The sequence below is a fragment of the Schistocerca americana genome, chromosome 9, assembly GCF_021461395.2.
Source record: "Schistocerca americana isolate TAMUIC-IGC-003095 chromosome 9, iqSchAmer2.1, whole genome shotgun sequence".
Lineage (NCBI taxonomy): Eukaryota > Metazoa > Arthropoda > Insecta > Orthoptera > Acrididae > Schistocerca > Schistocerca americana.
The window spans coordinates 61,045,244-61,070,216 of record NC_060127.1 but is presented as its reverse complement, the minus strand read 5'-3'; the positions used below and the strand labels follow the sequence as shown (position 1 = coordinate 61,070,216).

Here is a 24,973-nt window from a genome sequence, read left to right as displayed (position 1 = left end):
CGCACGGAGTATCTACTTCGACTTCACTACAAGATAAACCACTACTGACAGACCACCAATTCTGCCTAATCTATCTTTCCTGAACACCGTCTGAGACTTCGTAAAAATTTCTGCAGAACTTATTTCAGGCTTTAGCCAGCTTTCTGCACCTGTAACGATTTCAGCTTCTGCGCTTTCTATTAGCGCTTGAAGCTGAGGGACTTTCCCAGCACAACTACAACAATTTACAACTACAATTCCGACGGTTCCTTGATCCAAGCACGTCCTGTATTTGCCATGCACCCTTTGAGATTGCAGCCCACCCCGTACTTTCCCGAGGCCTTCTAACCTAAAAAACCGCCCAGTCCACGCCACACAGCCTCCGCTACCCGTGTAGCCGCCAGCTGAGTGTAGTGAACTCCTGACCTATCGCGGAACCCGAAACCCCACCACCCTATGGCGCAAGTCAAGGAATCTGCAGCCAACACGATCGCAAAACCGACTGAGCCTCTGATTCAGACCCTCCATCCGGCTCTGCCCCAAAGGTCCGCAGTCCGTTCTGACAACGATGCTGCAGATGGTGAGCTCTGCCCTCATCTCGTAAGCAAGACCGGCAGCCTTCACCAAATCAGATATCCGCTGGAATCCAGAGAGAATTTCCTCAGATCCAAAGCGACACACGTCATTAGTGCCGACATGAGCCACCACCTGCAGCTGGCTGCACCCTGTGCTCTTCATGGCATCCGGAAGGACCCTTTCCACATCAGGAGTGACTCCACCCGGAATGCACACGGGGATGCATACTGGATTTCATCCCCTCCTTAGCCGTCATATTCCTAAGGGTTTCTTTAGAGACTGTAAAGAAATTTTATGGGAAAGTGATCTTACTGTAATTTGCACTTGAAGTTCCATTGCTGGATATGCTCTTCTTAGATGACCTGATAAAAATGATGCTGGAGTCGAAATAAAAGATACACGTCCAAAAGAAGGAAAAGTCGTTGTAGAATCGATGGAAATTCGTGTACTCATCGTTAAATATGGACCAAATTACTCGTCACACCAAGTAGAAAATATATAGAAAAAGTCTAAAATTCTAATATTTTTTTATGAACTACAAAGTGTAGAAGTTGCTGGATTCACTGGTAAGACAAATTTTGAGTTAGATATTACGAATTTCTACAGCTCAGTAGAGTTTATGTGCTATATTTAGTATTTGTTAAATTTCAAACAAATTGTAAAAATAATCAGTGCTGGACTCTTCATTATTCGATCACATTGAGCTACAGAATATATACCTGAAAAATGGAAGAAACGAAGCTTTCCCTCAAGATATGTGGGATATTTATCCACCTTATAATTTTCTCAAAGCATATGATGAATTTCTCGATTTTAAATGAGTTACACTACTCAAAGGAGATACTGAAGTAAGTCTATATAATTTTGTAACGAACTATCTTATCTATGTGATTAATATGAAACTTTACCGAGGCCTTCTAACCCAAAAAGCCGCCCAGTCCACGCCACACAGCCTCCGCTACCCGTGTAGCCGCCAGCTGAGTGTAGTGAACTCCTGACCCATCGCAGAACCCGAAACCCCACCACCCTATGGCGCAAAATATTGTAACACTCCAAGGACAACAATGAAATTAATTGCATCTCAGCCCGGAAGTGTTAAGTGATGCCAACACATGCCGTGAAAGCCTTCATTCTATGATTTTTCCGTCTTTTTGCTACGAAACCCTATTTTTCAACAGAATCTCCGTTCAATGCAACGGCCTTACACGACATTACTGGAAGGGCGTTTACAACCGCATGGAACCACTCTAGTGGTGGACATCGGAGCCAACGTCTTGTTGCATAAATAATCTCTCCACTATCCACGCACTGCTTCTCGCAGAGTGCATCCTTCATTGGGCCAAACAGATGGGCCTTCGTGGCTCTTTATGCTCTTTTGTCAAGTGGTGACGAACCTAGCGGGCACATACCTTTGAGTACCCCAGCTGGTGGGCGAGTGCGTGTATCAACAGAGCCCTCCAGTTAAGCGGTGACGTGTTTGACTGTGATCCGTCGATTTTCCAGAATGAGGGTGTCCGCACATTCCAGTACTGCAGGAGACGCAGCTGTGTGCAGCCGGCAGGCGTGCAGGAGATCGGAGAGGTCTGCGCTGCCAGGCATGCGCTACCTCACTACGATGATGACAGACGCCTCGCCCAACAGCTCACCGTGCTTCTGTTCACTGCCAGTTCTCCACAGACATTCTGCAAGCGCCTACGAATCTCTGAGACGCTCTGCTTTTCCGCCAAAAGAAACTCAATGACAGCTCGGGAAGCACTTATGTGTTACAGACATCATTTCGAACGCTATGTATATCGCCACCACCCATTAGAACTTCATATAACTATGGGGACCGAAGCGGGAATATTCCACGATGTCCCGACAAATTCCGCATTTTTTCAACCCAAATTGGCCTAGAAAAAAGGCGTTCCATTACTTACTGAACGCCCAAGAACATGTTGTGATTCACATGACCAGAACTGATAGACCAGCAAAGCAAGTTGTAAGTAGGCTGTTTATGTTTTCTCTATGTAAGTAGGCTGTTTATGTTTTCTTACTGGCAACGTTACGTAGCGCTCAATATGAAAATCACTGGCTGTGCTGTGTGCAGTCTGTGGCTGGTTTGCATTGTTGTAATACTCGCCATTGTAGTGTTAGGCAGCTGGCTGTGAACAGCGCGTAGCGTTGCGCAGTTGGAGGTGAGCCGCCAACAGTGGTGGATGTGGGGAGAGAGATGGCGGAGTTTTGAAATTTGTCATGAACTGCTATATTTATACATGATGATATCAAGGTAAATACATTGTTCGTTCTCTATTAATATCTTTCATTTGCTAACTATCCCTATCAGTAGTTAGTGCCTTCAGTAGTTTGAATCTTTTATTTAGCTGGCAGTAGTGGCGCTCGCTGTATTGCAGTAGCTTGAGCAGCGAAGATTTTTGTGAGGTAAGTGATTTGTGAAAGGTATAGTTTAATGTTAGTCAGGGCCATTCTTTTGTAGGGAATTTTGAAAGTCAGATTGCGTTGCGCTATCAAAATATTGTGTGTCAGTTTAAGCACAGTCGTGTATAATTGTTCAAAGGGGAAGTTTCAAAGTATGTACCAAACCAGTTTACATAAAGCACCTTCTTTGGTGAAAGGTATCGTAGTCAGCAAGCTCGAGAAGGGACCTATGCTGGTCCCAAAGTTTACAAGTCTGAAAATCTATGAATGTATCAGTCTGGAAAGCTCAATCAGTCACCTCCTTCAGACTGTGATGTTAGATGTGGCACTACTGTTGGTGCCAAGTTCGTTGATATGGACTTTACACTTTCCAACTGCCAGGCCTATTTTAGCTGCTTATGCCTCCTACCCTGCTGTCTTCGGTTCCCGTCCAGTGACGTGCAGCCTCTCGTCCACAATCTTCTGTGAGTGCAGACTACTTTCCACTCTGGGCAGACTCTGCTGTTGTGAGCTGCCTCTTCTGCATAGGTCAATAGCGTGACCATTGACGCCTCGACCATCCGTATCCAGGGCTGTAATGGTACCAAGTCGGTGGGATTACCCTTATGTTTCTGTCCTGCTGGGTCAGCGCATTTGCGGTGCCACTGCCTTCGCCACTAAGCCACCTGCTGGTGGCCATGCACCACGTGCTGACCGTGGCCTCTTCTCTGGCTGGGTCTGCACTGTTTACGTCCTTTGGACGCTGGTGTCATGGGGAATCGTCACAGTGGATGCATTTTGAATAATAAATGAATGAGTTACCACTGTTTCTCTGGCACATCACACAGCATCTAACAAGCACCCATTCAACACCCTACAGCAACTCTCGTCTTGTGCTTTGATATTCTGGCAGCCTGACAACGATCCAACTCATTCTGCCAACCACCATAGAGGTAGCCAACATAGTCGTTAAAATACAAATCTTCCTCCGAGCACCATCTCTACCTTTCACCGCGATCGATCCCCATCTTATAGAGTCTGACCAATACTTCAGGCTCCTGGCACAGAGCGACATGCCAGCTTTTTGCATGCTAAAACAATGCCACAGCACCTCGACAATGCCCTCACTGCCAACAAGTGTGCGTACCATGCTCAGTGTTCCAAGCTGTGAGACTCGCTGGCTAGGATATGTTAACAAAAGAGTACAAGCTTAGAAAGCACGGTACTCTTAGATATTGTCTAACACTTTCACCAAGTTTGTTGGTGGGGTGAAGGGGGAAGGGGCCTCATGAAGCTGCTTGAGTGGGTAAACGGTCGCTGGCAGTTAGTCGATGTCACCACTGGTGGACACAGAGGCTACGCTGTTGGCGAGAAATTCTGCTGCCCCAGTGGCTCCACACCACGAGCATCAGACAACTCGGCATCGCTGCAGACGTTAATATTGAAATGCGCAACAACACATCATTCTGACGACAACGGCATTACAGACCTTTCATCGGAATGCTGTATCGCCACATTACAAACTTCCAGGAAAGTGGTCCTGAGGTTATGATTAACGCAGTGGGAAAATTACTTTTGCATCTCTTAATTCTACTGTATAATGGTATTGATAGTATAAAGGTATTAATTGTGTGAGAATAAGCCCTACAAGTGTTCTATACGTGAGCCAAGCTGGTACACCTACACCATTTATCTGCTGGTACACCTACACCATTTATATGTTACATTGCAAATGCCGCATTCGGGTATTCGTGATTTTAAAATTAACAACGGATATTAGTTTCCCAGCGTCTAACTAGATATTTCCATCGCCATCTATTACATATTATGGAGAAGATTTGCGGCAAATGGTTTCCCCTACCTCTAGTTTCAGTAGGACTGGCATCTGCTGACAGTAACAAATTCATAAAGGAACGAACTATCCTATCTATGTGATTAATATGACCCATAGAAAAAAATATTGTAACATTCAGAAGACAACAATGAAATTAGTTGCAGCTTTTAATGAAAAAATTCTTGCAGATACTTCAGCATACACAGTTATGTATGGTAAAAAGGATCTAAGTTATGATGCAAAACAGAGAATTTTAACTGACAATGTTTAACCTCTGTGGTAGTGGCAGTGAAAAATATATTGGCAATGGGTACATACTACAAGGGCATGATAGCAAAGCTTTGCCTATGTCTTTGAAGACTTCATATGATGGATTTTATAACTGGAAAGGTAAACTCTATGGAGAAATTCTGTAACACTTCATGCTTTTAACCAAATATAATTATGCATTCGTGTTTGATCTGCATATTTCAACATAGCTCTAAACTGTTAACATAATAGCTCTCATTGAATCAAATGTTTTACAAATGATAGACAAAAGTAAGATCTGAGCAAATAGGGATTGGAGATACGTTCTTTCCTGGTTTTTCGAGCTGTTTTCCTTTTGAGCCGAGCGCTAAAGGGAGGACCACACTCTTTCTAAGTTAAAGATGATAAATCTCCACTCCAACCAAAGGTAGTTTATAATAACAGGCACAAAACAGTGTACTGTCAACAGCCTTAAAAAGTAGACAAAATTAAGCTGCAAAAATATACACAACAACCAGCAGCAGCAAATACTATTTTGTAAGTTTCAAAAGTTTTAATTGCCACATGTAAGATGGTAGATATGATGAATACAACCCAAATTTTCGTAAAATGAACATTAACTAACGAACTACATAAATGTTATGTGTAAAAATTATGGTCATACCATGAACATTTAGTTAATGTGAACCCAAACCGTGAGACACTATTCTTGTGATGCATGTTTTATAAAAACGGGAACTCTAGTGGAATGCCCATTACAGACAATGTTCAAATGTATGCATGACCTTTCCAGCGGTCCATATAGCGTCCTCATGTCACGAAGATTTTTTGTTCGTTACGAATTAATGAAATGAGCGACTCTAATAGAAGAAACTCTGTACAACTAGTGAAAAAGAAAATCAGTGGTCAAAGAGTATAAGATTGTTAATTCTACGAAATGTTACTTTGGAGAAAATCAATGACGATAGAGACCTGATACAATGTGCAACGAAACAGTACATTTATATAAAATTTATATAAAATTGTTACTATATTAATTGTTACGAATTAGCATTGTAGAAAGCATTAATGATGTTGGTAGTAAGTTGTCCTAGTAGACCACACTTCTTACTCACAGAGCAGATGCCTTTGTTCGTGTTTCCGGCACACAGTGTACTTTCAATAATGAAACCCGGTCCGTAGTCTTGCTCGCACACTGAATTGGGAATAACTGTCACCTCTGTGTACAGGAGAGTATCAGAATAGCTTTGGCCTGTAACGAGAAAAAAGTCAGTCATGTCATATTCGTGTCTCTTTACGAACATGAAAATCCAGTAACTCTACCCTTCAGTGCCAACATAAAACTAATTAGTACTATCGGTCCAAAGTACTTGCAGTATAAGGATCTTCGCAATAATTTTTTGCAATAATTTGTGAACGCTGATCCATTGTTTGCCAAACTCAATTTGACCAGTTTATTTTATTATGGCAGAGACTGAATCAAGTTGCATATCATGAATGAAGCACATGTTTTTGGACATAGCTACATACTCGTTATTTACTAATACAGGGAAACCACAGAGAAACATACCATATTTTGTTCTCATGTATATGCATATTAGTCTGCAGCTAGTTGAGCAGTGCGTGTCTCATGTTCGTGCCATCTCTTATTTAACATCCTATTTTTGCCGAACTGCCACTTCGCTATGTTAGTTTCGATTACTTGTCACTGAGTTGCTGCTTTGCCTGCCCGTGACCGGCAGCAGCAGCGCTTATCGACATAAGCTCTGCTGTGTTATCTTTGCTGGACTGCTATTACTTCCCGGTCGTCTTGTGTCGAGGAGTTCGGTTGGAACATGCCAGCAGTTAGTTCGGATCTGCCAGTGAGCTGGGAGGCGCTAGCAGTGCAGTTCGGACCTGGCAGTGTTTGACTTACGACGCGGCAGAAGTTCAGTCGGGGCAAAGCTGCAGTGAGGTCTAGACAGCCATGACTCGCCCAATGGTTGCCGATACATATCATTTGGGTGCGAACCACCTTGGTTGGTCGTCTCGTCGTACAACGAGTATGTTGGCCAGCGATCGCTTATGGGTTGCCTGCGTGTGCCGACTCGTGATTCTTCCCTGTTATTGTACAGTTAGCCGTTAGCATTGTCTGTTTCACAGTGCAAGTGTTCGTGAAACTGTGTGTAGTTGGTGTGATTTTGATTGACAAGTTATTTTAAATGTTGTCGGCGTACTGGCTCAGAGGAGTCGGTTGATTGGTGTGGATCAGTCAGGAAATCTCCACGCGGCGCAGTGGGCCGAGCCCGCTGGCAGTGTATACGCAGTGTCAGAGTGTGTGGGAGCTGTTCCGATTGCTACTGGGTTCGTGGCTCACCGACCCAGGACATCAGAGTTGAGTGGTGATTTAATTACCGAAACCAGACTGTTCACATTGTACCGTTGGTTTCCATGGTCGGCTGTTTGGGGTATTCCTGTAAGCAACAGCGAGTGTTCGAGTTGGCGAAAGTTTGACCACCATCCGGTGGAGTTTAACTGTATTTTGGTTATTTGAAGTCCAAGTGTACCAGCGGAATTTTCTGCCTTGTGGCCGTTAGCGTTCCGGTTACCTGCCCTGGCCGCTGACATAAAATTCGGGCAGTGTCGTTTCCTAATCGTGTTGTACCTGTCCAACACGTGTGTGTAGTTTTGGCAGCTTATGCATACTCAGTTGTGGGTGGCTACGCCTTTACGTTTTGGCATTGGAGTTCCTTGTGTACTGGTCGGGTGGAAAGCAAGTCGTCTTGTCGGTGGGTGCGTTGACTGTCTCTTGGTTGGGTTGCCGGCGGATCGGGTATAGTTGGGCTGACTACCTGTCTGTCCTAAGTGAACGTTAATATTTCAAGTGCAGACCGACCCCCGAAAACTTCTGAGCGCCGCTGGTTGTACTGCCTTTTCTTATTGGGGTTTGATTGTGTATTTTAATGGCTTTTTGTTGGGTTTTAAATAATGGGCCTTCATCCACCTTAAAATTGAAAGTTTCTTACTTGTCAAGTCTTGCATTGTTTGGGCCTTCAGCCTCATTTAAAAAATTTTTTTTGATAAAGCTTTGAGCCTTCTGCCTTTTCAAAATTTGTTGTAGTTGTGTTTTTAAATAATGGGCCTTCAGCCTGTAAGGGGTCCGTAGGCCCTTACTATAAGTTGCACTCGGTACAGGTCGATAGGGCAAACAATCGATAGTGTGTCGTGTTGCGAGAGCGAGTGTAGAGTTGAGTAGTTTCCCAGGTTGCGGGCCGAGCGGTGTGGAGGCCTGTTGCTGTAACGCAAGGCTTACCGACAAAGGGAGTGGCCATCGCCGCGGTTTAACCCCTTTGTGCTAGAATAATACGGTAAAGTGAAGAAGTATAATTACGAGAGTGATCAGTGATATTTCTGTGCCGATATTTGTGGTTCCGCGTCTACCGCGCAGGCATCATTTGGATTGCAGTGTTGGATTGCAGTGTTGGATTGCAGTGATTGAATTTGCGTGTGACGATAATAAATAGCGAGGAAGCCTGTGCTGAGATTAGCCGTAATTAAATACGAGGTGTGGCTAGAAAAGAACCGGACTAGTACTGGTGAAACAATAAAACGAATGCAATAAGGCTGAAAGTCGCGTGGCCTGTCACGTGACTCTCGCTCCGCCTACTGCTCGAGTTTCATCTGCCTCCTGCACTCAGTCTGCCCGTGGCGTCTGTTTTAAGTAGTCGACGTTTTGTCTGTGCGTCGGAAAAAGTTGAGTGTACAGAAAGAACAGCGTGTTAACATCAAATTTTGTTTCAAACTAGGAAAATCTGCAAGTGAAACGTTTGTAATGTTACAACAAGTGTACGGCGATGATAGTTTATCGCGAACACAAGTGTTTGAGTGGTTTAAACGATTTAAAGATGGCCGCGAAGACACCAGTGATGACACTCGCACTGGCAGACCATTGTCAGCAAAAGCTGATGCAAACATTGAAAAAATCGGTAAACTTGTTCGACAAGATCGCCGTTTAACAATCAGAGCAGTGTCTGAGTTAACAGGAGTTGACAAGGAAAGTGTTAGGCAGATTCTTCATGAAAGTTTCAACATGAACAAAGTGTGTTCAAAAATGGTTCCAAAGTGTCTCACAATTGAACAGAAGGAACGCCGAAGAATGATTTGTTCTGACATCCTGGAAAACATTGAAAGTGATCCCACCTTCTTACAAAATGTTATTACTTCCGATCAATCGTGGTTTTTTACTTACGATCCCGAAACTAAATGCCAATCGATGCATTGGAAAACTCCTGGTTCTCCACGACAAAAAAAAGCACGAATGTCAAAATCGAAATTCAAGGCAATGATGATTGTTTTTTTTTTTGACATCAAAGGGATTGTGCACATTGATTGGGTACCAGAGGGACAAACAGTGAATCAGCATTACTACATTAGCGTCCTGGCTACCCTACGTGAGCGAGTACGGAGAAAACGGAACTATTTGTGGAGAAAAAAGTCATGGATCCTTCACCAAGACAATGCCCCAGCTCACAGTGCGTTGTCAGCGAAGACGTTTTTGGCAAAACACAAGATTCCCATCTTAGATCATCCACCCTACTCACCTGATTTGGCCCCCTGTGACTTTTTTCTTTTCCCTAAAGTCAAGTCAGCTTTGAAAGAGATTTGAGACTGTTGAAGCAGTAAAAGAAAAAGCGACGGAAGTAATGTATGGACTTACCGAAAATGATCTGCAGCATTGCTATGAACAGTGGAAAATTCGTATGGAGCGGTGTAGAGACCGAGGAGGAGAGTACATTGAAGGAGATAACATGAAATTGTAAATAATTGTAAATAAATGTTTTTCCAGCATCAGTCCGGTTTTTTTCTAGCCGCACCTCGTATGTATGACGAAGGCAGTGGCTGTCTCCTTCCTTTTGTGTTTTTGAGACGAATATAGGTTCTTGATTAGTGAAGCTGTGTTGGCGTTCTTCTTGTCACCAGACATTTCATTATTACAGCATTTGAGAAGGACAAAATGGAATGTAACAACTCCGTAGCAGTCAAATCCGATTGCCAGCCCCATTAGGTACACGGTCACATTAATTAATAATTATTTGGGCTGCTATTCAGATCCGGATCGGGTCGAGATACAAAAATCGGAGGTGTTACACCCTTGGCTTACCGTGAAAGGACAAGTGCAATTTTCGGACGAATAGTAAGAACAATAGGTAATTTTACCTTGCTTAACGCAAGAAAATATTTTTTCAATGTTGGATCGGGACAGAGCATAAACTTTAAAATCGCGACAAGAATCAGTGCATTTTTGAACAATACGGAGCAATAATATCTTACGATTGTGAATAAACTGTTTTTTCTTGCCATATTAGATAAGAGTAACAGTGTCGATAAACTGTGTTGTAATGTGCAAACGCGTAAATCTGCACGAAAAACTGTGAAAAGTGAACACTAAAGAAAGACACATTACTATAGCAAAACGAACTAAGAATTCGTCACGAAAGCCTTAAAGAAGTGTTTAATAGTAATATTGTGCCTGGAATTGCGTTTTGAATAGTGAAAATCGGACAGCTTCAAGTGGACCCATAAACTGTTATGCGGACGACAATTCATGTGGCGACGCAATCGTTGAGTGACGTCACGCAGACCCGTGTAGCAGTTGCGCCAAAGAGCTTCGATCTGCGAGGTGATTTCACACGTCATCCCAACTATCTGTGCAAGGAGTAGTTCAAGCACAGACGCACTACACCGAGCGCGGACCCGGCATCTAGCAGCCGAACTACAAACTACGCCCGCCTGCAGCGCCACGGAGCGGCCGACGGAGAACTACGACAACTCGCCACAGATCTTCAGCGTGACTTCACGCGGCTCCGGCGGCAGTACAGCGCCACGCCCACTTCAAACGTCAAAACATCGCGACTCGTGGTAACGTCAGTTGGTGAGTGAAGACGACTGGTTGGCATAACATTAAATTGTAGTGTGCAGTCTTCGCAGTAAATAAACAATTGTAAACTGAGTTTCACATTAGGAAAAGTACCCAATTACAGTAATTTCCGAAAAGTTTGCGAAACATACTCTGGAATATAGCATACTTATTGATGCATACTGCGCTGTCTAAATGGTAATTATACAGATATGCTCATTGTTTTTGGGGATTTTACATTTATAGATTTTATGAGTGGTGTGATTTATCTTATTTAAAACATTTTACATAAACTGTATATGTGAGAAGTGATATTTGAAATTATTAGATTTTGAGAGTTGTTATGTTCGGTATTCATACATATTGTATCATTTTGGGATTAACTGAAAATACTGCAGGTACTGTTTGATTAGTTTCATGATAATTAGGAGTGGTTTGGGTTACTAGAGGTTATTCTGTATTACTTGCCTGTGCACTAAAAATAAACCAAACATGTCTACTGAAGATAAGCAGGTTTGTGAGGCAGTAGTTGAAAGGAAAGGGATAGGACAGGAAGACATAGATGATTCAGGAATAAGTGATTATGGATCGTCATTAGATAGCCCAGTAGCACTTTCAACTAGTTATCCCGAGACACTGGAACAAACGACGAGAGATAAGCCAGTTTCAGAGGATGCAGATATGCAGTCGATGTTGGCAGCCTTGCTAAAAGAAACTAGAGAGAGGGAAGAAAGATTCTGTAAATGGTTAGAGAAAGGTTTACAAGAAAATAACGCATCATTAGAGAAAGGTTTCAGAGAATCATTAGAGAAGGGTTTACAAGAAGCTAGAGAAAGGGAAGAAATATTCTGCAAATCATTAAAGGAAGATCTACAAGAAACTATAGCACAAGAGATCAAAACATCGCAGATGAAGATGGAATGTAATCTGAAGAAGGAAATGCAGGAGTTACAAGAACGACTGAAGATGGACATCGACGAGAGAGAGAGGAAGCTACAGAAGAGCATAGACCAAGTCCAGGGAGACGTGGAGAAGATGGAAGGAAAGTTGACAAAAAAGATAGAAGACGATGTTAAAGAAACTAAAGCCGAATTGGGAGAAAGGATCGCCGAGGTGACGCAGATGCAGAAACAACGCAGTGATGCAGTTAAGGGGATAGGAGATAGGCAAAACCAACTGGCTGTCAATCTGAGAAATGCTATAGCCGTGCAACGAGAAGAGGATAACAAGAGGGTTGCGATGGAAGTCAGACAATTACAACAGGGAGTGCAGCAATTGGAGAGCAAGACAGAAGAAATTGTTAAACGAATTAGCAATGCCACTTTAACCGTTGGGGAAGGTAGAGTCGTTACCTTGATTAGCAGTGATAATCGGTATGTCCAAAATAATACAGGGCAGAAATTTAGACCGAAAGGAGGGTTGCACCCAATGATATTTATGAAATGGTTAAAAGGAGTTTTCCCAGCACATCTAAAAGACTCAGACAAGATTCAATTTGCAATAGATAGAATGGAAGGTGAGTCCTTCACTTGGGGAGTCAGGAAGAAGGAAGGGACTACTAGTTATGATCAGTTTGAAGAGGAATTCTTGAAGAAATAATGGTCCAAAAGTCATCAGTGTGCAGCAATTGAGGACCTACTCCACTGCAAGTCACTTAGTACATGGAGAGGAACGTTGAGAGAGTTTGCCGAACATTTGTGGGAATTGAACGAGACCTTGGAACAACCCCTAAGTGATGACGTAATGATATCAGCGATAAAAAGAAGAATGAGCCGGAGAATGCAAGAAAATGTATCAGGGAGCCTAATTAAAGATAGGGAGGCCTTGATGGAGATACTGGAACAATTGGAATCTGTTCAATCACAGGAACACAATCAAGCTAATGATCAAAACCGAGAGGGAAGTAATGACCCAAGGAATCATTTTGGTAATTATAGAGGAAGAGGTGGTGGCCATAGGTACAGGAACCATGGTGGTGAACGACAATGGAGAAATGATTGGAGAAGGAGTGAAGAACCAAGAGATCATGAGAGAGGATGGGATAGGCGAATGAATGACACAGTGCATATAGAAGAGGCGGAGAGACCGGAAAACTGAATGACACTCCAGATGAGGTCCAGTCAGGAGTGAGAACTACAAGGACCAGAGTAAACCTACTAAGACACGACAATGGTGGACATCTGAGAGAAGATCTACTGAAGGAAAGAAGTAGGATTCCCAAAGAACCCATACTACCCATGATAAGGATCAAGCTATGTGGACTGAATATCGAGGCATTAGTCGGTACAGGAAGTGAAGCACGTGCAGTTTCCAAGAGGTTATATGAACAGATACTAAAAGCAAATATTAGCTTGCCTAGTTTCCCGGTGAGTGGAGTGAGAATTGTGAACGCGTTGGGTGCAAGGAGTAAACCTATTGAAGAACAAGTGTTGATTACCTTCGAGATAGAGGGAGCAGAATACGAAGCAACATTTTTGATGGTGGCTGGATTGAACACATCAATTATTTTAGGGATAGATTCAAATGGTTCAAATGGCTCTGAGCACTATGGGACCCAACTGCTGAGGTCATTAGTCCCCTAGAACTTAGAACTAGTTAAACCTAACTAACCTAAGGACATCACAAACATCCATGCCCGAGGCAGGATTCGAACCTGCGACCGTAGCGGACTTGCGGTTCCAGACTGCAGCGCCGTTAACCGCACGGCCACTTCAGCCGGCAGGGATAGATTGGTTGAATGAAGTTGATGCAGTAGTGAGTTTTGATGAAGGTACTATCAAGGTCAAAGGAAGAAAGGGAGAAGAGAAGAGGTTAAAGTTTGCTGAGGGGAGTGCAATCGAGGAGGAAATCAGAAGGATAAATTAGTGTCATGAAGAGGAACCCACCACGGGATATGGGGAAGAGGAACTAGAAGAAGAAGCGTTGATATACCTTGAGGGATTAGCACGAGAGAATAGACATAAAGAGGATAAGATCAATGAGAAGTTGGAAGAGATGACACATGTAGATGAAGGGACTAAGAGGAAATTAGCCACAGTATTATACAGGCGTTGTAAGGTATTTTCTCAACGGCCAGGTATCATGTAAGGGGTGGAGTGTAAGCTAAAGATAAAGAACCATAAACCGTTCAATATAAAACAGTACTCCATTCCCCAGGCCAAAGGAGGAGCAGTGGATGAAGAGATACAGAGGATGATGGACCTTGGTGTTATAGAAAGGGCCAACAGTCAATGTAACAACCCGCTATTTGTTGTTGATAAGAAGGATGGAAAGGTGAGGATAGTTTTGGATCCACGAACAGTGAACAAAATCATCGAGCCGGAGCGGGACAAACCTGAGACTATAGAAGAACTGATTCAAAAATTCCGAGGAGCAAAGGTGCTTAGTAGTATCGACTTAACTGCTGGTTATTGGCAAATACCATTGGCCACAGAGTCACGCCAGTATACAGCATTTACTTATGGAGGGAGGTGCTATCAATTTAGAGTGTTGCCATTTGGGCTTAATGTGTCAGTGTCTGAATTCATAAGAGCGATGGATAAGATACTAGGCGAGGAGTTACTTAAAAAGGTCACCGTCTACGTGGATGACCTCTTGATAGCAAGCGAATCATGGGAAGAACATTTGAATAGATTGGATGCAATCTTGGCAGCTTTTGAAACCGCAGGGGTAACTGTAAACCTGGACAAGTCGGAATTTGGCAAATCAAAGATAAAATTCCTGGGCCATATAATTTCCGAGGAGGGTATCTATCCTGATCCTAGTAAAATGGAGGCTATTAGAAATTTTCCGATCCCCCCATAGTAAGAAACAGTTGCGAGCATTCTTTGGGGTTTGTGAGTTTTATAGAAAATTTGTCAAAGGATCTGTACTTAATGCCCCGAGTATGAGGGAACTGACCAAGGCGAGGATGCCGTGGCATTGGAGTGCAGAGTGCCAAACCGAGTTTGAGAATATCAAGGAAGCACTATATAGTGCAGACATATTGTACCACCCAGATTTTTCCAAGGATTTTTATTTAGGAGCAGACAGCTCTGACTATGGACTAGGAATACATTTGTACCAAATGGAGAGGAGCGGAAATGGTGAGAGTGTAAGAACAATAGCGTTCGGTAGCAGAAGTTTAAATGCCTGGGAGAGGAAATATTCGATTACTGAAAGGGAGGCATTGGCAATTGTGTGGGGGTTTAAGCATTTCCGGTATTATTTGGCCGGGAGGCATGTGAAAGTAGTGACTGACCATAAGGCCCTTACATTTCTGACCACAAGCAAGTTGAGGCATAGCAGACTAACGCGGTGGGCCCTGGCATTACAGGACTTTGACTTCGAGACAATTTATGAACCAGGAGCAACACATATAATACCTGATGCTTTGTCAAGACTACCAGCTGACTCGAGAGGAATGTTGGTGGGCAGGCCAGAAGGAGAAGGAGTTAGAATTAACCTGATGAAGGTAGTACAGTATGAAGAATTCATAAGGAAATTCCTAAAGAATGTGCGCAGGGAACAGAACGAGGACGAGAAATTAAAGACAATTAAAAACAAATACAGGTGTGCAGGAGAGGAAAGGATTCGCACATTTTATTATATTCATAATGGGATACTTTATAAAAGAAACAAGGAGAGTGAGGAAAACTGGAAACTCTGTGTGCCTGAGCATGTGGTGGAAAAATTAATTTGGTATACGCACTATAGTAATGCACATTATGGGCCGAAGAAGTGTCTGGAAAAGTTGAAGTTAGATTGTGCATCCAACAACATGGGAAGGCGTATACGTAAGATACTGAGTACATGTGACACCTGTCAAAAATCTAAAACGACTACAGTACAGCACAAAGGATATATGCATCCAATTGTACCAACAGCAATTAAGGACATAGTTACAGTGGATCTCTTTGGGCCACTTCGTGCCTCACGAGGGAATTACACACAAATCTTAGTAGTGGAAGAACTGGTTTCCAAGTACATAAAACTTTACCCGTTGAAGAAAGCTACTAGCAGAGCCATCATTAACCATTTTAAGAAAGACTATTTTCAAAAGGTGTGTATTCCTAAGCGAATTTTGAGTGATAATGGGTCACAATTTAGGTCAAAGGAGTGAACAGAGATGCTAAATGAGCACAGAATAGAGAAAATTGCCATTTCTAGGTATAGGCCAGCTTCTAACCCTGCAGAACGAACAATGAAGGAATTGAAAGGTCCGTTTCGTTGTAGACACTAGCAGTTCGAGCGCATACCGCAACGAGGGCGTGCGTCGTGTACCGCCAAGCCTCGGGAACAACTGTGCTCAATTTCAGCTCTGTAGCTAACCTGTACGGTTCTGTCCTGTGCTTTCATAAAGATTGTCAACTCGCCCGCCCCGTGTGAGGTTCGCTCAGTGATACGGTTTTTGCCAGTAAGGAATTTGTCTGCTGCAGAAATTCATCGACACATTTGCAAAGTGTACGGTGATACTGTTATGAGTGAAAGCAAAGTGCGTAAGTTGGTACGAGAATTCAAGGGCTTCCGTGACAACGTCCATGATGGGGACCGCTCCGGTCGCCCTTCTTTGATTACATATGATTTGGTGGCTTCAGTTGAAGCGAGGATTCGTGGAACAGGCGCTTCACAATAACAGGTCACTCAAACGAATTTCCTGACGTGTCGAGATCAGTGCTGTACAACATTGTTTCTGAACACCTAAAGTTTAGGAAACTGTACTCCTGTTGGGTCCCGAAACTCCTAATAGAGGACCACAAAAACCAAACATTTGAGTGTGCGATGAAGTTCTTGACTCGTTATCACGAAGAATGTGACGGCTTCTTGAGTCAGATCGTAACTGGAGACGAAAGATAGGTTGCGTACATCACGCCCGAATCTAAGCAACAGAGTGTGGAATGGAGACACACACACTCGCCTGTAAAGGTGAAGGCCAAACAGACTCTGTCCCAGCGCAAGATCATGGCGTTGGTGTTTTGGGATAGGCATGGTGTTTTGTTGGTCGACTTCCTGCAACGAGGAACCACTATTAATGCAGAAGCATACTACCAAACTCTGAGAAAGCTATGCAGAATGATTCAAAACAAAAGATGCGGCATGCTAACAAAGGGAATTGTCCTTCTCCATGACAATGCGAGACCTCATACTGCAGGTCAGACCCACAATTTATTGGACAGTTTTGGCTGGGAAGTCAGTCCTGATCTTGCCCCGAGCGATTACCATCTGTTCCTCAACCTCAAACAACACCTCAGTGGCAACCGTTACAATGATGACGACGACGTGAAAACGGCAGTGAACTCTTGGTTATTGGAGCAGGCGGATAGTTTTTATGAAGAGGGTATTTTATAATTGGTTGAGACATACGTTACGTGTTTGAACAAACTTGGCAACTACGTCGAAAAATAGAGTGAAGTATGTACATTCTGAAAATAAATTTACTTTTTTGAAATAACCTTTCGTTGTGTACTTATGTTCAAACGGACCTTAATTAAAAAGCACGCCTCGTAATGGGATACAGTGGTCGACCAGCTCTTCACAAATCACAAATTTCTGTAATCTGTGCTGCTACTGAACTATGTATTCATTTGGGATGATGAACCAAACTGTGCCCTATGGTAATTAGATGGAAGGGACTGGATTTGTGTGAATGCCTGCTGGAAGTTGCACAGCCATCATGTGTTAGTGCCAGTACTGAAGTACGGATTAGGTGGTGTTACGGTGTGGAAGCATTAGGATGAGATGCCTGTATTACGCTTAACAAATCGCTAAATGTGGAAGGATGTGAACACATTTAACACGACAGTAGACAGCACACAGTAGAGGAACAGACTAGACGGTTACTGATTCTGTCAGTATGAAAGAGCACTCTGTCATAGCGCAGGATTTGTGATTAAATGGTTTGTCGATAGTAAAATTCGCGAAATGGACTTGTTTGCCCAGAGTCCCGACCTGAATGCAATGGAACATAATTTGACAGGACAGAACGTCGACTTCACTCCAGACCCAGCGTCCAACACCAATACCTTCTCTGGTACGGGCTCTTTCGGACAAAGGATGCCATACCTACTTAGACATTCAGACCCATCATTGATGTTGTCTCCAGCAGAAATCAAGCCGTTATAAGGATGATGAGTAGACACACACCATATTCATCCACATCTACATCCATACTCCGCAAGTCACCTGACGGTGTGTTGCGGAGGGTACCTTGAGTACCTCTATATTGTTCATGGAAAGAAGGATTGTCGGTATGCCTCTGTGTGGGCTCTAATCTCTGTGATTTTATCCTCATGGTCTCTTCGCGAGATATACGTAGGAGGGAGCAATATACTGCTTGACTCTTCGGTGAAGGTGTGTTCTCGAAACTTCAACAAAAGCCCGAACCGAGCTACTGAGCGTCTCTCCTGCAGAGTCTTCCACTGGAGTTTATCTATCATCTCCGTAACGCTTTCGCGATTACTAAATGATCCTGTAACGAAGCGCGCTGCTCTCCGTTGGATCTTCTCTATCTCTTCTATCAACCCTATCTGGTACGGATCCCACACTGCTGAGCAGTATTCAAGCAGTGGGCGAACAAGCCTACTGTAACCTACTTCCTTTGTTTTCGGATTGCATTTCCTTAGGATTCTTCTAATGAATCTCAGTCTGGCATCTGCTTTACCGACGATCAACGTTATATGATCATTCCATTTTAAATCACTCCTAATGCGAACTCCCAGATAATTTATGGAATTAACTGCTTACAGTTGCTGACCTGCTATATTGTAGCTAAATTATAAGGGATCTTTCTTTCTATGTATTCGCAGCACATTACACTTGTCTACATTGAGATTCAATTGCCATTCCCTGCACCACGCGTCAATTCGCTGCAGATCCTCCTGCATTTCAGCAATTTTCAATTGTTACAACCTCTCCAATTTAGTATTGGAGGGCAGCGTGGAGGGTAAAAATCGTAGAGGGAGACCAAGAGATGAATACACTAAGCAGATTCAGAAGGATGTAGGTTGCAGTAGGTACTAGGAGATGAAAAAGCTTGCACAGGATAGAGTAGCATGGAGAGCTGCATCAAACCAGTCTCAGTACTGAAGACCACAACAACAACAACAAAATATTGAGCAAGTAGTAAAGGAAACGCATTAAAATCCATGGAGAAGAAATAAAAACTGTGAGGTTCGCCGATGACATTGTAATTCTGTCAGCGACAGCAAGGGACTTGCAAGAGCAGTTGAATGGAATGGACAGTGTCTTGAAAGGAGGGCATGAGATGAACATCAACAAAAGCAAAACGAGGATAATGGAATGTAGTCGAATTAAGTCGGATGATGCCGAGGGAATTAGATTAGGAAATAAGACACTTAAAATAGTGAAGGAGTTTTGCTATTTGGGTAGCAAAATAACTGATGATGGTCGAAGTAGAGAGGATATAAAATGTAGACTGGCAGTGGCAAGGAAAGCGTTTTTGGAGAAGAAAAATTTGTTAACATCGAGTATAGATTTAAATGTCAGAAAGTCGATTCTGAAAGTATTTGTATGGAGTGTAGCCATGTATGGAAGTGAAACGTGGACGATAAATAGTTTAGACAAGAAGAGAATAGAAACTTTCGAAATGTGGTGCAACAGAAGAATGCTGAAGATTAGATGGGTAGATCACATAACTAATGAGGAGGTATTGAATAGAATTGGGGAGAAGAGGAGCTTGTGGCACAACTTGACTAGAAGAAGGGATCGGTTGGTAGGACATGTTCTGAGACATCGAGGGATCACCAATTTAGGGTTGGAGGGCAGTGTGGAGGGTAAAAATTAGAGGGAGACCAAGAGATGAATACACTAAGCAGATTCAGAAGTATGTGGGCTGCAGTAGGTAGATGAAGAAGCTTGCACAGGATAGAGTAGCATGGAGAGCTGCATCAAACCAGTCTCAGGACTGAAGACCACAACAACAACACAACCTCTCGATATACCATAGCATCATCCGCAAAAAGCCTCAGAGAACTTCCGATGTCATCCACAAGGTCATTTATGTATATTGTGAATAGCAACGGTCCTACGACACTCGCCTGCGGTACACCTGAAATCACTCTTACTTCGGAAGACTTCTCTCCATTGAGAATGACATGCTGCGTTCCGTTATCTAGGAACTCTTCAATCCAATCACACAATTGGTCTGATAGTCCATATGCTCTTACTTTATTCATTAAACGACTGTGGGGAACTGTATCGAACGCCATGCGGAATTCAAGAAACACGGCATCTACCTGGGAACCTGTGTCTATGGCCCTCTGGGTCTCGTGGGCGAACAGTAATAGGTGTCCCATTGCTTTTGACCAGCTAGTGAATCTTTAAAATGCCCCCAGTACAATGAACACGGTATAGAAAACTGCTGATACAACGCAAACTGTCCCTTGCGTGCCGGCCGGAGTGGCCGAGCGGTTAAAGGCGCTACAGTCTGGAACCGCACGACCGCGACGGTCGCAGGTTCGAATCCTGCCTCGGGCTTGGATGTGTGTGATGTCCTTAGGTTAGTTAGGTTTAAGTAGTTCTAAGTTCTAGGGGACTTATGACCACAGCAGTTGAGTCCCATAGTGCTCAGAGCCATTTTTTTGTCCCTTGCGTAAACAAAGCAACAGCCATAAACAGGTTCATAATACCTACCTGTGTTTTTGGGCAGCCCCACACGGGCTGAGAAGCGTGAGGTTTTGCTCTCTCATAAGGATAAGTTATTTAGTTTGTAATAACAGTTTGTTTCGTACAGATTAAACATTAGATAAGTATGCTACCTTGTTTCTCAAGCTTGTTTAATAACAATTTCACTTCACAAGATTTTACTTAAGTTTACGTATTATTCGAGAAAACGCGGCAACATCGTAAAATCGGCTTGTAGTTATAATTTTGTTTACATTTTGGCGCAGTAAAATTAGAGAATCCCATTTGTCTGTTCTGTTCTTCTTTCCAACAAGTTAAGTAGACTGTGGTTACCATGGGAGAGTAGTGGAGAGATAACTCGCTTTGGCATGAAATATACATTTATTGAACTCTTGTACATATGACAATTATGGCAGAAAGTTCTCCCCAGAATCGATAGTCCTAAGGAAAAGGTTCCCAAAGATAGGGCGCTCTGCGCCAGGCGCCACAGAGCCTTCCCTCCCCCCCCCCCCTCCCACACACACACACACACACACACACACACACACACACACACAACACACACCGGTAGTGCGGAGCACGGCGGAGGGAAGGCTCACGGGATGAAGTCGTAATTTCGGAGCCAATCCGGCGGGTTCAGGCGGCGGCCGTCGAGGGATGTGCGGACGGTGGTGTCGGCGGTGCTGCAGCCCAATGGTTCCAACGGCTGCACTTGAGAAGTGATGGCAGGCGGAGACGAGTCGGCTGAAGGCAGGGCGGCTGCGTCGGACCAGACGAAGTTCGTCGTTGAGGGACCATTCCGGTTTAAGTCTATTAACTGAGACTGTCTGGGGCTATCCGTGGCAAACGTGTTGGTACCGTGGCGCAGCACATGGTGAGGACCCAAATAGGGCCGCTGAAGGGTTGCCTGCAGTGTCATCCCGCAGCATTTTTTTTTTTTTTTTTTTGTCATCAGTCTACTGACTGGTTTGATGCGGCCCGCCACGAATTCCTTTCCTGTGCTAACATCTTCATCTCTGAGTAGCACTTGCAACCTACGTCCTCAATTATTTGCTTGACGTATTCCAATCTCTGTCTTCCTCTACAGTTTTTGCCCTCTACAGCTCCCTCTAGTACCATGGAAGTCATTCCCTCATGTCTTAGCAGATGTCCTATCATCCTGTCATCCTGTCCCTTCTCCCTATCAGTGTTTTCCACATATTCCTTTCCTCTCCGATTCTGCGTAGAACCTCCTCATTCCTTACCTTATCAGTCCAAAATGATCTGCTGAACGGAATGAATAGTCTAATGAGTACACTCGTCTATAGCACCACGTCTCAAATGCTTCGCTTCTCTTCTGTTCCGGTTTTTCCACAGTCCATGTTTAACTACCATACAATGCTGTACATACGTACATCCTCAGAAACTTTTTTCTCATATTAAGGCCGGTATTTGATATTAGTAGACTTCTCTTGGCCATAAATGCCTTTTTTAACATAGCGAGTCTGCTTTTCATGTCCTCCTTGCTCCGTCCGTCATTGGTTATTTTACTGCCTAGATAGCAGAATTCCTTAACTTCATTGACTTCGTGACCATCAATCCTGATGTTAAGTTTCTCTCTGTTCTCATTTCTGCTACTTCTCATTACCTTCGTCTTTCTCCGATTTACTCTCAAACCATACTGTGTACTCATTAGACTGTTCATTCCGTTCACCAGATCATTTAATTCTTCTTCACTTTCACTCAGGATAGCAATGTCATCAGCGAATCGTATCATTGATATCATTTCACCTTGTATTTTAATTCCACTCCTGAACCTTTCTTTTATTTCCATCATTGCTTCCTCGATGTACAGATTGAAGAGTAGGGGCGAAAGGCTACAGCCTTGTCTTACACCCTTCTTAATACGAGCACTTCGTTCTTGATCGTCCACTCTTATTATTCCCTCTTGGTTGTTGTACATATTGTATATGACCCGTCTCTCCCTATAGCTTACCCCTACATTTTTCAGAATCTCGAAAAGCTTGCACCATTTTATATTGTCGAACGCTTTTTCCAGGTCGACAAATCCTATGAAAGTGTCTCGATTTTTCTTTAGCCTTGCTTCCATTATTAGCCGTAACGTCAGAATTTCCTCTCTCGTCCCTTTACTTTTCCTAAAGCCAAACTGATCGTCACCTAGCGCAATCTCAATTTTCTTTTCCATTCTTCTGTATATTATTCTTGTAAGCAGCTTCGATGCATGAGCTGTTAAACTGATTGTGCGATAATTCTCGCACGTGCCAACTCTTGCCGTCTTGCCGCAGCATAACAAAATAGAACTTAGCTAGGTCCTTGTGCAAGAACAGAGGGGGGAGGGCGGTGTGGGGGCGGGGCAGGGGGGTCTGGAGGTGCATGACGTGCGTGCGGACATGCTCGAAAAGGATGGGGAGATCCTAGCATGTTGCAGGAGGTGAATCCTCGACGAACTCAACGATAAGATGGAGTGGCTCGCCATACGGAACCTTGGCGAGCAAGGCATTAAGATATTCCTTATGAGACAAGCAAACATCCAGCAGTACCCACGGGGGGAGGCGGGGTGGGGGCGGGCCTTGGATGACCTCGACTGTGCGCTGCCACCGCTCGATGAGGATATTCGCCTGCAGGTGGTAAGCTGCGGTATGACACTTGGTGACGCCGCAGAGTTTGCAGACTCATGTGAAGAGTGCATGCTCAAATTAGCGTCCCTGGTTGGTGGTGAGAGATAGGGGACCGCCAAAGCAAGCAACCAACACCGAGGTGAAGGAACAAGCGATGGTGTCGGGCATGATGTCAGTAAGGGGGACCGCTTCGATCCAGTGGGTCACATGGTCGATGACTGATAAGATATATCTGTAGCCCTCGGATGGAGGAAGGGGAGCCGGCCGAAGTGGCCGTGCAGTTAAAGGCGCTGCAGTCTGGAACCGCAAGACCGCTACGGTCGCAGGTTCGAATCCTGCCTCGGGCATGGATGTTTGTGATGTCCTTAGGTTAGTTAGGTTTAACTAGTTCTAAGTTCTAGGGGACTAATGACCTCAGAAGTTGAGTCCCATAGTGCTCAGAGCCATTTGAACCATTTTTTTTTATTTTTTTTTTTTTTTTTTTTTTTGAGGAAGGGGACTAATTACGTCGATATGGACGTGCCAGTAACACCCCTTAGAGATGTAAACCTTGCCCAGAGGAGGTTGGGCGTGTCTGCCGGCCTTGCTCCACTGGCACAGAATGCACGCAAAGCTCCAAGCACGACAGTCGTGCTTGATACCAGGCCAGACAAAGTGCTCCATAACCAGCTTTTTTGTGGCGTATGTCCCAGGGTGAGTTAAGCCATGCAAGGCGGTAAAGACCTTATGGCGAAGAGCATCGGGGAACAGGGGACGAAGTGGACCCGTAGAGGGGTCACAAAGGACGGGGATTGCCAATCCAGGTAGTATATGGGGCTGGACAGAGAGCGATGAACAGTTGTTTGCTCTTAGTTGCTGTATATCGTCTTTGTCGGCTTGTAGTCGGGCCAGCTCCTTTAGATTCAGCGGTGCAGTTAGCACGCAGTTGCAGGAAAGGTAGTCTGTCACAACATTCTCCGTGCCGTGGTTATAACATGCGTCGGAAGAGTACTGACAGATGTAGTCCATATGGTGAAAATGCCTGGGTGAAACGTTTTTAGGCAGATTACGAATAGCATCCACGAGTGGCTTGTAATTGGTATAGATCGTGAAGGGTCACCCCTCGAGATGCTGACTACATGCACTGGCTCTTAGTCAGTTTCTCGGAAAGGAAGCAGAGGGGCTGGCTGGAGTCGGCAGTGTCCTGCTGTAAAACAGCGCCCGCAGCTGAATCACTGGCATCAGTCGTGATAGAGGCATGGCCCTCAGGGTCAGGGTGGGTGAGTGTGAGGGCTTTGGATAGAGCAGTTTTAAGGTTACCAAAAGCATTGAACATTGGTTTGGTCCACTCCAACTTCCGTTTTCCAGTGGTGTTCTTGCCAGGGAGAGCATTGGTGAGGGCCATTTGGATGGAGGTAGATTGAGGTCTATGGCGGCGATAAAAGTTTGCCATACCCAGAAAACGACGGAGCTGAGCATAATACTTCGGGAGAGGACGTTTATGTACGATTTCGACACAAGAATTCGTCGACTGCAGACCATCAGCAGAGACAGAATGGCCGAGGAAGGTAACAGATGTGGAACATAGTTGAGATTTATCATGGTTCACCACCATGCCATTTGCAGCGAGGGCCAAACGGACCAAAGCGAGGTGAACTTGACGCTCCTCAGCAGGGGAATAAAATATAAGAATATCGTCTACGTAAGCATAAGCAAGAGGCAGATGAAGCAAAATGGAATCAATGAACCAGTACCATGTCTGCACAGCGTTTTTCAGTCCATAAGGCCTGTAACAGTATTCAAATAGGCCAAATGGTGTGATGA

At 44.1% G+C, this 24,973-nt stretch overlaps 1 protein-coding gene across 1 annotated transcript in view; it reads right to left on the bottom strand.

The window, feature by feature from the left end:
- LOC124550633 (brachyurin-like) overlaps positions 1 to 24,973 on the bottom strand; it is a 125,525-nt gene that overhangs the window by 24,025 nt on the left and 76,527 nt on the right. Inside the window, exon 5 of the mRNA XM_047125356.1 lies at positions 6,151 to 6,287. Within this exon, the coding sequence (XP_046981312.1) occupies positions 6,151 to 6,287 (137 nt within the window). The remainder of the gene's footprint in view (positions 1 to 6,150; positions 6,288 to 24,973) is intronic.